At 40.3% G+C, this 15,771-nt stretch overlaps 5 protein-coding genes across 5 annotated transcripts; 4 read left to right on the top strand and 1 right to left on the bottom strand.

Moving 5' to 3' along the window:
* Positions 1–207: 207 nt before the first annotated feature.
* Positions 208–4,529, bottom strand: BATDEDRAFT_34459 (uncharacterized protein; the record flags this gene model as incomplete). The annotated part of the gene is made up of 4 exons (XM_006676747.1): positions 208–426; positions 523–3,315; positions 3,433–4,297; positions 4,419–4,529. 4 exons carry the CDS (start codon positions 4,527–4,529, stop codon positions 296–298), a joined length of 3,900 nt encoding a protein of 1,299 aa, XP_006676810.1. The 3' UTR covers positions 208–295.
* A 1,331-nt stretch (positions 4,530–5,860) lies between these two features.
* On the top strand, positions 5,861–7,404 carry BATDEDRAFT_23007 (uncharacterized protein; the record flags this gene model as incomplete). Its single annotated transcript, XM_006676620.1, has 2 exons — positions 5,861–6,526; positions 6,625–7,404. 2 exons carry the CDS (start codon positions 5,861–5,863, stop codon positions 7,402–7,404), a joined length of 1,446 nt encoding a protein of 481 aa, XP_006676683.1.
* A 552-nt stretch (positions 7,405–7,956) lies between these two features.
* Positions 7,957–9,660, top strand: BATDEDRAFT_18836 (uncharacterized protein; the record flags this gene model as incomplete). The annotated part of the gene is made up of 2 exons (XM_006676506.1): positions 7,957–9,272; positions 9,348–9,660. The coding sequence occupies 2 exons, from the start codon at positions 7,957–7,959 to the stop codon at positions 9,658–9,660; spliced, it is 1,629 nt and encodes a 542-aa protein (XP_006676569.1).
* Positions 9,661–9,924: 264 nt separating this feature from the next.
* Positions 9,925–13,118, top strand: BATDEDRAFT_23005 (uncharacterized protein; the record flags this gene model as incomplete). The annotated part of the gene is made up of 9 exons (XM_006676619.1): positions 9,925–10,104; positions 10,284–10,865; positions 11,007–11,734; positions 11,800–11,902; positions 11,999–12,165; positions 12,233–12,524; positions 12,617–12,745; positions 12,814–12,908; positions 13,016–13,118. The coding sequence occupies 9 exons, from the start codon at positions 9,925–9,927 to the stop codon at positions 13,116–13,118; spliced, it is 2,379 nt and encodes a 792-aa protein (XP_006676682.1).
* Positions 13,119–13,467: 349 nt separating this feature from the next.
* On the top strand, positions 13,468–15,703 carry BATDEDRAFT_86281 (uncharacterized protein; the record flags this gene model as incomplete). Its single annotated transcript, XM_006677005.1, has 8 exons — positions 13,468–13,482; positions 13,627–13,731; positions 13,845–14,206; positions 14,371–14,600; positions 14,681–14,925; positions 15,035–15,218; positions 15,307–15,476; positions 15,555–15,703. 8 exons carry the CDS (start codon positions 13,468–13,470, stop codon positions 15,642–15,644), a joined length of 1,401 nt encoding a protein of 466 aa, XP_006677068.1. The 3' UTR covers positions 15,645–15,703.
* Positions 15,704–15,771: the final 68 nt, after the last annotated feature.

Genomic DNA, 15,771 nt, shown 5'->3' with positions numbered 1-15,771 from the left:
AGTAAAAGAGTCCGAGTTTATTTCCTTTGCCGATTTTGATATGGAGTCATAATAGTACATGATATATGTACCCATTAGCATGCTAAATTGATCGAGTATTCATACTTCAAAAAATGAATTTTGACTCAAGTTTTATTTGTATCCTAATATCAGCCATATTTTTAATTCTCCAAAGCTGAAGTAAGCCACGACGCAAGAGTCACAAAAGATATGATGGCAATAATTTATTTGTGCAAACTTCAATTCTATACACCTACATGGCCAAACTAATTTACATCACTGCGTTTATTTGATCTTACAGTTCGATGAAATCATCCATTATAGCAGCAAAAAGATCTGTCGGCATAATTAATGGAAAGTCCGTCTGTTGCTGGAGAATTTCCAGGACTGCTCTACGCCAGATATTATATCTAGGATCTGCATAAACTATTGATATTTAATTGGGTGTAACATGATTTAGAATTCAAAAAATGCAAATAGGTGAAACCATCAGGATCAATACATGCATTTCAAACGCTTTACCTTCACTGTCCCATCCTTGCTCTAATACGCACATACCGCTTTCGGATCTTTTGAAACATCGAACCAAACCCGAATCTTCATCAAATATTGGATCCGTATCTGAATCGTATTCGGATGCTACAGAGGACCTGTTATCTAGATTATCTTGGTGCATCCCGTTGCTATGTGCTCCGCGGAAATTGTTAGAATGGCTAATACCATTAATAGAATTAGACATGGCTTGGGATGCGTTTTGTGGTAAACCAGCTTGTCGAGAATCCAAATAATCCAAAGTTGGTCGTGAAGATACCGAATCACTTTTGAATCGCTGTGAAAAAGCTAGTTTTCGGTCGTCTTTTTCCTGGCTTGATTCACCAGTAGCTTGATCATCTATGCGGTATGAAAAAGCCAAGTTGGATTTAGACAAGGGGTGATCAAGATTGAGTTTGTCAGTGATATTTGTAGCAGTTTTGTGACCTGATGCATTATTTTGTGAATTAGAAAGATCAGCACTTGCAGGAATTGGTGCTGATGCATTTCTGTTTGGCATGTCATCACTTGAATCAGCGTTTTTATAATCACCACGTTCTAGTCGCGTTTTGTGCGTTTTAGGTAAACCTGTTTCTGGCGTACAGCTGTCTAAATTATTAAATCTGTCGCTACATGTACTGTTTCGCGCACTAGACTGTCTCATAAGGGCGACAGACGATCCAGATGGACTTGATGGTTGTGATAAAATGGGCTCAAGTGCTGCCGCATGCGAATGCTGAGGTGTAGACATTCCTCTTTTTAACGGCACTCTTCCCGCTCCTGTCAAATTTGAATACAACATTTGCGTAGTAAGATTTGTCCCTGGTGAAGATCTCTGCTCCGGAACAGCTAGCTGTGACTTTATATGTTTTTGATGATGAAACGAATACGCCATGGATTGTACATCCTGAGCAAAACTCGATTTTTGGTGTGGGTATGTACTTGATTCAGATAACAAACGTGTATGATCAGGTTCAAGATTTGCTGCAGCATCGTTAGATGTATATGATGCTGCCGTTGTATGACTTCTTGCTCTTGTGTTTTTGAATGGAAGAGATACTGTCGAGTTGAACTGTGACCCTACTTCGTTTTTAGCCAATCTATCAAATGGTGAAACGGGGTTGGATTGCATAGAAGTTCCCAAGTAACTGGTAGGCATAGATGTATTCGCCACGTTAATACGCGATCCATGCTGATCAAGAGGCTGCTGAAATAGAACAGATGGCTGCTGCAGCGCATTTACTGGATTCATTGAATTCATTGGGCTTGCTGACGATGCATATGAGTATCCTCTTGGTCGTTGTTGAATACTATGAACATTGGACAGAGTGCTGGATCCAGCACTTAATGAAGTGCTATGTGGGCGTCCTGTAAGGTTTGAGCCAGCCAAAACTCCTTTTGAAACCCCACCCTGACCTAGCACTGTGGCAGATGTAGTTGATACATTCGATTGAGCAAACGGTGATCGTGGAGGTGTATTTCCACTTTTATTTAAAGATGGTATACCTTGAAAATTTATCATGCGTGATCCAGATTCAAAGCTTTCATCCGATCCAGAACTCGTACCTGGAGTGTTTCCAATGGCTGAAAATCCAGAAAAGGCGTCCGTACGCTGAAAATTCTTTCCAAGATCAAAAGTCGGTTTAGAAGCAGACCTTGATCCTATCATCGGCTGGTTTATACGCATCTGCGCCAGTGTTGTGCCTCGAAGTAGGGTAGTTTTATTGGTCAAAAACTCTCCATTGTATCTTGATATTGGAGATGTAGGCGATCTGAGAGAGCTTTTGTCAGCTGATCCAGATACAGCATCATTGCTTTTGTAGTTTGCATCACCGTTTGGTTTGATAGACCACGTTTGCGCACGCAATCGATATCCATTGTTTGGCAATTCTTTCTTGGTATCTATAAGCAAAGAATTTACTGTGGTTTGCATAGTCTGTTGTGAACTTTGACTCCGGAGTTTAGCTCCAACTGTCATACGCAGTCTTTCCAGTAAATCTTCCCCAGCAGCTTCGTGTGATTTAGTTGATATTGAGGTTGAGCGAGATCTAGTATCACTGAGGGCTGTAATGGAATTATTTGCACTAATACATGCTGGCGTAGTTGGGCCAGTTGATACTGCATCTACACTCGTGTACGGAACACGCGAGGACATATTCAAAGATGCTGACGACTCGGATTTAACGAGTGGTGGGGATGCCATATAGGTTTCTTTTTGAAAATCGGTAATGGCCGGGTTGGTATCTTTTGTAATTGAGGTGTGTGGCGATATATGCCGCTCGAGAGTTTGTGATATCAAGGATGGTATGGGCTGTTGTTGACCACCCGCAGATACCAAATTTGAGTCGGATCTTTGTACATTCAGTTCTAATTGTATTGAGCTTGTACTTGATTTTTGCTGTACAAAATTGGCAACAGATGTTTTCGAGGCATTGTTTGATCCTTGGGTGAGATTTGAACCGGATTTGGTAGGTTTAATCAATAGCCCCGGTGTGCACGATTCTGGCACATTTGATACCGAACTGAGCAAAGATGCTTTGGCAATCAATTTTGACTGAGATGCATCTGTAAAAGTTTTAGTTTTATCCAATTCTGTCGGCGTTTGTTTAGATTGCAATGCTGGGTTTGTGCCAAAACGAGATATGGTGGCTTTTCCAATAAACTGTGTTGGTGTAGTGAGTATTGGCGATACTGTACGAGTATTCAATAATTGTGATGGATGGTTTTGCTGCGAGTCAGTTTGGAATGGTTTTAGCTGCGCATTCGATCTGGCTCGTGAGGATTCTTGAACATATTAAGATAAATTTAGTACGAATTCAACCATAATTTATAGCTCAAATCGTTGCATTGAAATATTATTTGAAATCCATTATAATCGCAATGAATTCACGACATATTTACCTATTGGTTGCTTGGCATTATGAGAAACTTCAGAAATACTTTTTGATAAGACTTGTAATTTAGCAGAATTTGTTTTTTGTATCGAAATAGCTGGTGCTATCACTTGCTGGGTATCTTTCTTTACATGCAAGTCTGAGGTGCTTGCCGATGGTCGTGAAATTGATCCGCTTAGCGATGCCAAAGGTTGAACAAATCCTTCGCTTGTATGATGCATTTCCCCAAAATCATTACTGCTTTTACGACTTGCAATCAAAGTGCTATATACTTTTTCTAGCTCATCAGTAGATTGTGACACTTTGTTTACTTGAGAGAGCAAGTCATCCTCCCCAGAGCATTGAAGTGATTGATTGGTTGCGCTATTCTCACCTGAGCCATCCTTTTCATTTAGTATCCGTAGTTCTGACGCAGTGTATGATTTATTTTTCATGTTTTCTAATGATGGACCAACGGCTGAATTAGACTGAAGCTTAAACCGCTGATACCCATCACTTTGGCTAAGAATATTGTCGCGATGAGTATCAACTGAAGAAGTACTTGCAAAAGCATTCAAAATCTTGTTGGTCTGTGTCCTTGGTGTATTAAACGATGGCTTATCATTGCTCCCATCAAGCGCCTTGGTCAACGACACGTCTTTCGCACCAAGAACCTGGCTGCTTCCACCCAAAACTACTCGACTACTCGACTCAGAGTTGGTATTTACTGTATTCTCCTGAGTCGGAGTTTTTAGCGATAAAAAAGATGATGGCATCGATTCTGTTGCGCTTGCTATACTGCTGGTGCCTATTGCTGTAGATGATGATGAAAACTTTTTTGATATTTTTGAAAAGAGCGAAAGTATCTTTTGGGGCTGGGGGCGAGCATCATTCTATAGTTAGTTGCAGTAATCATACATTAAATATATTGTATTAGTCGCGGCTCCAATTATATAATTCATATTTCTTGACTAGTGTTGATAAAGCAGACTATGCTTGCTCTATTACTCTTACTTCTGCCATTTCTTGAATTCTAATTGTATGGCACGAAACTATGTCCAAGTAAAGTTCGTGTTGGCAACTAGCGACAAAAGGAATGAGAACGGGAAGAAATTTTACAGCCATATTCACGTAAAATGAGCACTTTTCTGTATTGATCTTGTAATGGCTCTACTTTGCTCCAGAATAAACAATCCTTAAATATTTATTGTTATTGGAGAATGGACTGCACGGAACACTCTGATAGCATCAAACAAACAGCTCAAACAGCTTTTCAAAATGAATTCTCCATTTGTAAAACTACACGGTTGTTCTAGGTTGGCATACATACTAGATGTAGACAGATCGCTAGAGTTTGTGTCAAAGCAAGATCAAATGAGTGATGTACTGTATTGAATCGACAGGAGCAGAAAACTGACCGTGTCAACAAGTCAGATTGTTGTCATAGTATAGGATACACGAGCAATAGATGATCCCGCCATTCTAATCAACAATCTACCAATACTTACAAAACAGCATCAAATCCAACCACACAATGAATTTGTGTTTGGCTACGCTTTTGAAATGCTCAAGCTTATCAGCCAAGCTTGAATTTCATACATAAAATTATGAATTATTCCTGGTTACACTATGGCAATTGCAATTGCATTTGATATTTTGTTTTGCTATAACCTTGTTAAAATCTTTACAGTATTTGCATTCCATACCATTGTCAAAGTCTAAATCCATGATTAGGATAGCATATCTACTTGTACTGCACCAAGCTATTGTTTTATATAAATCGGTTTACTATACAAATCCATCTACAAAATGCCTAGTCCATATTTAATCCAATCATTTTAAAAGCTCGGAATAAAAATTAGCTACAAGTAATGAGTCAAGAGCTATAGTCGGTGCAGCTTCAGGGTCATCTTGAAAACTGATGTAGATGAGCACGTGGATGTGCAGTGTGTTGACATGGCTTGAATTAATGAAACATGCAGCAAGGACATTACTTGATTGGCTAAAAGTTAATGTCTTGTAGTAAATATGCTTGGCTTCAATAGACTCAGTTGTGTTTGTAATACATTCAACAGATCTAAATTTTTCTATTAGCCAGACTGGATAAACTAGGTATTGGCCTTTTTGAAGGAGAGTGGCTAAAGGCATATATTATGCTGAGCACTTGTTTTTCAGTGTGGTTTTGCCTATGCTATTGCAAATCCAGATATATGGATCTATCTGCTACTTAATTCACTGACATTTCTACTTGCTAAATTAAGTTCCCTAGTGCTTATAGATAAAACATTACCACATGCTTGTTTTTATCACCAATCACAACTTCACGTGCAGACTAGCATATACTATAAAGCAAAGAGTAGATGAATGGAATCTAGACACATCCGGCAAAGGTGCAATCGCTCAAACCCACGTTTTGATATTTCACCCTACTGGTTACAAACTATTCAAAGACTATTATGATTTGCTTGATTACCTTTCTTGTAGCGTGCACTACAGTTGTAGCTGGCACCGCGATTCCTGCTCAATCAAATAAACTTGATACGCAGCACCATGATGACATCATGGCCAAACTCAATCGGCCTATGCCGCCTGCAGCCCGCATGGAACCATACCATCCAGACAATAAACCCTCAGTAGATTCCATTGTCCACTGGTATGATCCTACTCGCGGCCAATCATCTACCATTCTCGCTGGAATGCGCATCACTGCCTCTGTTCCATCTGTCAATCTCAACAATGTTCCTACAATGAAATCCGTCAGCTGCACTAAAAATTCTGTTGTAGTCAAGTTTAGCTCTATCAAAGACATTGAGCTCTGGTCCAATTCCAAGGTTCTGTTGATTATTGCATCGATTCATGGATGTGGCATTGACGGATCTAATGAGTTTGTATTGCGCTTGGCTACTAAAATGACAGTAAATGCCGCCAAAAAATCCATCAAATTTGTTACTGTTGATCCCAAATCGGCCGGAGTAACTGGTGCGTTTGAAATGTTTGCCGTTCCTGTCGCACAAGATCGTCAGAGCATACCTACAAAATCTACAAACATGTATCCTATGGCCAATTTGGATCGTGTCGGACACGGTGCAGTTGATTTTGGTACGCCTTACAACAATTCTTTTGTAAGTTGATGATCACTATTATATGATTTTGGATATGATTAGTTGAATTTCTGAAATCTAATTGAAATGTATATATGCTCATGTTTAAAAATGTCTAGATCATCCCACTTAATGTGGATATGAGTATTAACAAAGATGTCAATCTTCCGCTTGGAAATGTTGGCATACTAAACGCTGGGTGTTTTCCTTGTGGTATTCACGGAGTTTCTGCTGTTATTTTCCGTTCGTTTGGAAAACTCTTTGAAAAACCCGAAATGTCAGTTGAATGGACTGGCCATGTTGAAATGGAGGCCAATATTCAATTTAAACTAGATGTTCAAGCCAACGTCCAGTCTTCTGAGGTTACTATTATAGAATACCCACTCACTCCAATCAACATTCCAGGTGTCCTTATCCTTGGGCCCGATGTGATGCTTAATGCACGCGCCAATTCCGCCATCTTGACTGACACTCATGTTCAAGTAAATATGACTGCATCTGTCCCCAACTTTAGAGCGTTTGTATCAAGTGCAGCACCCAAAGACATTAGCGGTTTCACGCCCATCTACACCATGTCATCTGATTCGCACCTTATGATTGATGCTAAAATAAGCATATCGCTTATTCCCAAGATTGCCGTTGTTGCCAAAGTATTTGGAAGTGATTTGCTGCATACATCACTTAAACTGGACAATCGTGCGGATATCAAATTCAATGTTGCTGAAGATGGAAGTTTGTCCACGGGTAGTCAAGGTAAAAAGGCTGAACATGTCAAAGGATGTGTAAGTCTTGGACTGGGAACCAAATTGGTTGGCGAGATTTTTGGTATATCGACAGATTTGGTGACAGTTCCAACAGTGGTATTGGTTGACAAGTGTTTCACTAGCGTATCCAAGTAAAATAAATCAAGAGTCAATGTAATAAAAAGTTGAATATAACAAAGATTGTTTATTGACAATTCCAATTGTCGGTTTGCAGTAACAAACTTGAAGATTTGACCATTTTGTTCCAAAGACAATCGTTGCAGGATAAATACAAATTCCACTGCGTGAACACGACTGACAATTTGGCGTCAATTCAACATTGCGCACGTGGTCCAATCCACTGTAAAAGTGGCTGGAAAACTGCTTTTTGGTTTCAACAAAAATATCCAAATTGGAATCTTGCTGAAACTACTATTGGATTATCATTACCATTGAACTGACTACTATTGGGTTATCATTACCATTGAACTGACTACTAATCAACTAGCTGGGTTTACTGAATTTAGTCCACCATTTGTATGTTATCAATTGATGCTGGATATTCATGTATGCATTGACGTTGTATTAATCATCATTTATTATCGAGTTAGTTTCCAACCAACTCTTCTCATCGCACAACACACATAGAGGATCCAGGCGTACTACTCCAAAGCCAAAGAAATCCGCATAAGTTTTCAATTCATTCAAATGACTCCAGTTATTGCCAAAGAAGAGTCGAGTTTCTCTTCCGCAACACCAAATGGTGTTACCAACCATGCTGCCAATGGTGTTGCTAATAGCAGTACGCCATCCATTACTGTTCACTCTCCGAATGTGAGGTACACTCCTGATCACATTCTGTCCAACTACGTCTATCGAGATGCTTCGGTTACAACCGATCCTTTGACAGGCAACATTTCTGTGATGCCTGTGGAAAAGCACTACGCATTCAAGGTCGGCCGAAAGTTGCCCAAAATGGGTTTGATGCTTGTTGGTTGGGGTGGAAACAATGGATCTACTTTGACTGCATCCATTCTTGCCAATCGCAAGTCCTTATCCTGGCATACCAAAGAAGGAATCCAGCACTCCAACTACTACGGATCGGTATTTCAAGCTTCGACCGTCAAGATTGGTGTTGATTCGGCCACTTCCAAGGACGTGCATGTGCCGTTTTCGGCCCTTCTTCCCATGGTCAATCCCAACGACATTGTTCTTGGTGGCTGGGATATTTCTTCAGCCAACATGGCCGAGTCTATGGAACGTGCCAAGGTTTTAGACTGGGATCTGCAACAGCAGTTGCGTGATGAAATGTCTGCACTCAAACCACTTCCTTCGATCTACTATCCAGACTATATTGCTGCCAACCAAAAGGACAGAGCCGACAATGTTCTTTCTGGAACAAAACAGCAACAGCTGGACCAGATTCGCTCGGACATTCGTGACTTTAAACAGAAGAATGATTTGGATCGTGTGATTGTTTTGTGGACTGCCAACACTGAGCGATTTTCCGATATTCTCCCCAACGTCAATGACACTGCCGACAATCTGTTGAATGCAGTCAAGACCGGCCATTCGGAAATTGCACCGTCCACTATTTTTGCACTTGCGTCGATTCTTGAAGGGTCACCTTTTATCAATGGATCGCCCCAAAACACATTTGTGCCTGGTGTGATGCAGCTTGCTGAGCGCAAGCATGTGTTTATTGGTGGTGATGACTTTAAGAGTGGGCAAACCAAGATCAAGTCAGTTCTGGTGGATTTTCTTGTCAATGCAGGCATCAAGCCGGTTGCCATTACCAGTTACAACCATCTTGGTAACAACGATGGAATGAATCTGTCAGCACCACAGCAGTTTCGCAGTAAAGAGATTTCCAAGAGCAATGTTGTTGATGACATGGTGGATGCCAACCATCTTTTGTACAAGAATGGGGAAAAGCCTGACCATATTGTTGTGATCAAATACTGTCCTGCCGTAGGCGACAGCAAGCGTGCTTTGGATGAATATGTGAGCGAGATTTTCATGGGGTAAGCCAATGTATTACGTGCAGAGTATATAGAAATGCACATGTGATGGTATTAACTTTAAGTTGATTTAAAAAGTGGCAAAAGCACGATTTCGATCTACAATGTTTGTGAGGATTCCCTACTTGCCTCTCCGTTGATCCTGGACTTGGCTTTGCTGACTGAGCTGTTCACTCGGATTGAGTACAAGACTGAAGAAACCGCCGACTATGTTCCTTTCCATTCAGTTCTGTCCGTGCTGTCGTACATGCTCAAGGCACCAGTGGTTCCTAATGGAACGCCTGTTGTGAATGCGCTTTCGAAACAGCGATCTGCGATTGAGAATATTTTGCGTGCATGCATTGGTCTTGCACCTCAGAGCGATATGACTCTTGAACACAAGTGTTTTTAGAGTGTGGCAGATTGATTTGATTGTCTATTCAGTCTACTGACCTTGAGTTTTGTCATGTGTTTCCGTGTGTTTCCATGTAACTCCATGTGTTTAGCAGATTGAAATGATGGACTTTGATAATAAACTTTGCCAGATTGCAAGACTTTTTGGCTGGTTGGTTCAAGCAATTTTGGTTGCAAGTTTATGGGCAAATTTGGCATATTGCAAATTTGACCAATTAAAATCACCAAAATTTGACATTTTATTCCAGAACAGTTAGCAGATATGAAGATAACAACAGATAATAGCAATGGCCACAATGACACTGGTGGCCATGAAATGGTATATCCGCAGTCATGGAGTATTGTACTGCGCAATAACGAAACCAGACAGTTGGTTCTATACGACAAAGAATCGCACACTGTTACAGTAAAGTCATTGCAGTTGGTTCCACGAGAGCAACAGGTACTCGCTGCAAGTGTTGATACCGTATGACAGTACAATAATGGACATTTATATGATGAATGGATTGAGATCGTGTGATAATCGACATGCAATGAACGACTCCATTTGTCTGTAGTGGTTGTGCATCACCAGATTTAAACTAACTCGTTGATTGAATCTGTCGACTATTTCCTGCATAGATGCATCGACAATCGTTTTTTGATTCCACTGCTGAAGATACCAGCGGTAATGGTATGGAGCCTGGACCTACTCATCGCGCGGTTGATGGTAGAAGTTCTGATGTATCCACTTGTCCCTTGTGCAGACAACCACTTCAACACAATATATCCAACACTCAACGACCGCCAGGTTCTGGATCACAAACACAATACACCGATCCATCATCATCAGACAAGTCGTTTATCGATGCCGACTATTTCTGGATGCTATCACGACTAGATCGACCAGCAATTGAACCTCCAACTCGTGTCATGACAAGACAATCTATTCAACCTATTCCAAGATTGGCAAAACCCAATCTGTCGATATCGAATACACCGGCATTTACAGCAGATGATATCCCGTTTTCTAGTTCTGCTTTTCCCGCATCTTCAATTTCAGGTTTGGACAATACAGAATCAATCAATGGGATTGGAATGCAGCGACAAAAATCAAGTCATTTAAATAGCGACAGTTTCAACCAGGGATATTACGATCGGTTTTTTGTCGAGGAAAAGAAACTGGGTCGTGGACAGCGTGGGAGTGTGTTTCTTTGTCAGCATGTAAGATTACACATATATAGATTTGATTTAGTTTGATTTGATTTGGTGTTTAGATATAATCGTGTCGGACTGTAAATATAATGGGGTGCTTGATATTGATGGCTGACCGTGATGATTGGATATGCATCACCAACAAATCAGGTACTGGATAAAGTTCCACTGGGTCAATTTGCTGTCAAAGCCATCCCAGTAGGCACTTCGCATACATGGCTTGTCCGAATGCTCAAAGAAGTTCATCTTCTTGAACGTTTGAAACACATCAATATCATTGAATACAAGCATGCCTGGCTCGAGTACCGCCAGCTCACGCTTTTTGGACCTTCGATCCCGTGTCTGTTTATTCTTATGGAACTTGCAAATGGAGGAAGTTTGGAAGAATATTTACATATACAATGGGATCCTATGTCGTGCGATGACAAGAGCAAGGAAAATGAAACAAATCACAAACAAAAAATGTCATTCAAGGCCAAAGTTGCTGCAAGACGATTCCGACGCTCAATTGGCTCGAGTCCACCAGGACGGAGTGAGTCATTGGCTTCTGCCATGAGTTCTAGTAATTTGGACTGGAATGATACAGAGCACAACGAAAGCACACATACGTGGCCACCACAATCATTGTCAGATTTGGCATCGCAGCAGATTGGTCAAACCCGAGACACGAGTGATGATGCCAGCACGTTTATTCACGGTGGAATTGGTGTTGGGTTGGATGGCAAAAAAGTGAGATATTTGACCGAAAAAGTGATACGGAGTCTGTTTTTGGATATTTGTCATGGACTGGAGCATCTGCATCGACACGGAATCATCCACAGAGATCTAAAGCCTCCAAACTTACTGCTACGATATGCAGACGAGCATCGAAATGGAATGTAGGTTGTATACTCCACATATGCGAAACCATACTGGTCACTAACAACTGGTTGGCTTTGAATAGTCCGCGGGTGCTTATATCCGATTTTGGCGAATGCGAAGTCATATCCGATGCAATGGAGCGTGAACGAACCGGAGCAACAGGAACACTCGAGTTTATGCCTCCGGTATGCGATTTTAGTGTTTGGGTTTGAGTTTGCATAGTATACATGGTTTGATCAACTGATCAACTGATACGCTAATATCGTGGCTGTATATAACAGGAACTGTTGCATAAGGACGTTTGTGGACAGTATTTACCCAACCACTCGCTCAAAGCAGATATATGGTCATTGGGTGTTGTTCTATACTATCTCTGTTACTCATCGGTGCCATATGTACAAGTAGATGATGTGGACCAACTCAAAGAAGACATTATAAGCTTCAAGTCGTAGGTATAGCTGCACTGACAATGATGGTTGCATATATACTGAAATGTGTGTTTTGTGATGGAGCAGAGTCCGGTTTCCAGAAAGTGGCAATCGCGTTCCAGAAGATCTAAAGCAACTGATATGCCGATTGATGAAAACCGATCCAGATGCAAGACCTACTGTCGATGATATTTTGAGACGATATGAACAAGAAAATATGCCAGCAGAAGACGAGACTCAGTCTGGTCGCAGGAATTCTATCATGCCTCGGTTATCTGCTCATCACGGTGATCTTCAATGTGATGCCGTCAATGAAAGTCAAAATTTCGTCAATGTTCCAGACATAACAAAAGTAGCCGAGGTAACAGAGGTAACAAAGGTAACAGATTGATGAATACAACTGTATCAGAAGTTGCAGTAGAGTATGGGTTGTATTCGAGTCAATGTATCAATCCATTATCAAATATTTAGTTACTACAAACCGTGTCTGAGCCAAATCATGCAGCGATACCGCCAGTTGGACTGAATGACATCACACGTGTAAATCCATCATTACAATCACCCACGACGATCCATGTTGGGTTATGGATTATAGCCAAGGTATATCACTGATACTTTGACATACTATTGTGAGTCAATCATATTGTTTATATATTGATGATTTTCAGGTTGGGACTGCATCGTTGATTTGTTTCCCCGAATCGGTTCGAATGGTTGCTCTCAACACTATTATAGCATCGATGCTGCTGGATCTGTATATCATGTAAGTATTGACACTGATATACACTAAAGTTACTTGTATTGTGAGTATATTGATTACTGATTTGTTGATTGAATTGTGAATGGATATGTTGAAACTATTATGGCTAGTGGAAATCCAAAGTTTATGCGATGGATAGCAATTCAAATCATGGCAGCAATGATTGGATATGCGTATCTGACAGGATACGGTTATGGAGGAATATGTATTTAATAATGATCAATAAACTAAAATGCAAATACCATGTATCGGATGAATGATAGTTGGAGTAATGTATATATAACCGAATCAGACTCGAGTACAAGTGGTGAGCAAATGATAAAAGCGAATAGTTGAACTATTTTGAATGCATTTCAAGATAACTGAAATACAGTTTGATTTATTTTTAGGATTGTACAATCTGTAGTAACAATCATGTGCCAAATGGAATTGGTATTTGATGGCAGACTCGGTTTATAAATGGAATACAAATTCAATTGCATATCTTCAAGTGAATGAAATCAATTCTACATTTTATATTTTCGAGTCTAGAAACGATGCCAAATTCATGAATAACTAATTCATGTTTGATAAAATTGTAAATTTTTGCCAATATTCAAAAATCAAGTCGCTTGACGTACTATTGAAGTGTGTTGCATCTCATTCATCGACTGCTGAGTCTAATTCTTGCTATTCATATTGGACATTACTTACTATTATTTTTACTCAGTATTTCTTTTAGATGACAACAACATTCCATCCCAGAGAAGCCAATTTACTGGTCATTGATCCAGGAAGTCTTTACACTCGTGCCGGACTCGCAGACTATCAGAACCCTCCTGCTCTGGTAAGTCATTTGATTGTGACATCAGTATTACTATTGTCATTGCAATTTAGTTACGATATCACTTGCATTTACTTATTTTTGTGTGGTTATATGATGGCCTGTTGGATTTAAAGACGGCGATATCTCGTATATCGGATAAGGAATTAGCTGCTGAACTAGAGGCTCAGGAGATTGCTCAAAGGGAAGCACTACTAGAAACTCAAACTGCATCAAAAGAATTGCTGCTTACTGAACAAACAGCTCAAGACACAGATGCGACTGATATGATGGTGGATTCACCATCCCATGCAGTTGTAGCCAATACTGCAACTACTACAGTAAGTCCAGCTGCTGTTGCAGATGAACTCAGGGTAAATACTCGGCATGATGCCAATGAGAGTGGAAAAGGATCTGCTTCTGATCATGCATCCAGTGCCTGGGTTCAACCCATACAAAACGGACAAGTTGCAGATTGGGATGCACTTCAGGTTTTATGGTAAGTGACATTTACTGGTGTACTGTAGAGTTCAATTCCCATTACTATTGACATCTGGCTGAAAGTGATGATATATTTGCCACAACGTTATTGAAATATTCATCAATCGAGTTTTTGAAAGCAATGTGCTGAACCTAGTCTTGTAATGGCGATCTTGATTGTAGGAGAAAGATTCTAGTAAATCATTGTGGAGTAGAGAGAGCTACAAATATCAATCCAGTGCTACTGACTGTTCCTGTATCTTGGTCTCGTAGCGATCAGGAGCGTGCAACTCGGATCTTGTTCGAGTACATTAATGTACCTGGAATGTTTTTGTTGGACCAACCTGTTGCTGCTTTATACGGAGCGGGTGTCACATCTGGTCTAGTTGTGGATATTGGTCACACTACCACAGGTATATTTTGGCATGCTCTGTCAGTAATTGTAGGATGTGTGCTTTCGCGAAATCTAACATTATTTTAAAATCTGGAATAGATATTTCTCCAGTATTTGAAAATGTTGCGGTATATTCTGCAAGTGTTACTATTGCTGTTGGCGGACAGGACATTGAAACATACTTGGTTCAGTTGATGAATGGCGACGAAAAGTTTGTTGCTTCATATGGCAAGTATATTGGAAGAGATCTTGCTCGTGCATTTATCCAGTCCCCAGCGTTTTTTGCACCTAGCCTGTCTGGTATTGAGCAGCCAAATGCAGAGTTTGATTTCAAGGGCCAAAAGGTTAGACATGAACTTATCCGTATATTCAGTTTGGTTAAACAAGTCTTGATTGACACGCATGACCACTTGCCTTTTAATCCATCAAAGTGCTGACTGTTATTTGCTTTAGATCGATATTGGGTCTTGGGGATTTCGGGCCATTGATGTGTTGTTCAAGCCAGAATTAATTGGAAAGGATGTACCTGGAATCCATGATGCCATGCATTTGGTTGTTAGTAATTCATGCGAGCCAGAAAAACGGTTATTTTTATGGGAGAATATTCTTTTGGTTGGCGGCTGCAGTCTCATTAGAGGTAAATCTACATATTTTCACATTATATGACGATATTGGATCTGTGATGAGTAAATAAACAATGACGATACTCATTCAACTGTACATAGGTATAAAGGATCGCATTGAAAGTGAACTTGCGGTGCTTTTAGCAGCATCAGAGACTTCGAGCGAGTATCAGGCAAAAGATGTAAAATGGATCAAACTTCCCGATTATTTTGTTGAATTCAAGGATCGTTCATGTGATGCGGCCTTTTTAGGAGGATCTATTACTGCCAAGGTATGATTTTGTTTAAACTATTACAGTTCAATGTAAAGAATTGTACACAGCTGGAGTAATGCTAATGTGAATCCATAGCTCGTGTTTACCAGTAGCGGTGCAATGTATTTGACACGAGCCGACTATGATGAATTTGGGCCAGCAGCATCGTTTCTCAAATCTGGATGAATATTTGGCCAAGTCAATACGATAGTTTTCAATATATAAATACAACACAATTCATTGAATGTTTTGACTAAAGTGGGCGGTTATAACAAGTGAAGCATCCATGCTCACGTGACTGAATGAATTTATG

This window comes from Batrachochytrium dendrobatidis, assembly GCF_000203795.2.
Source record: "Batrachochytrium dendrobatidis JAM81 unplaced genomic scaffold BATDEscaffold_2, whole genome shotgun sequence".
NCBI classification, from domain to species: Eukaryota; Fungi; Chytridiomycota; class Chytridiomycetes; order Rhizophydiales; genus Batrachochytrium; species Batrachochytrium dendrobatidis.
This window is presented reverse-complemented; position numbering and strand designations above follow the sequence as displayed.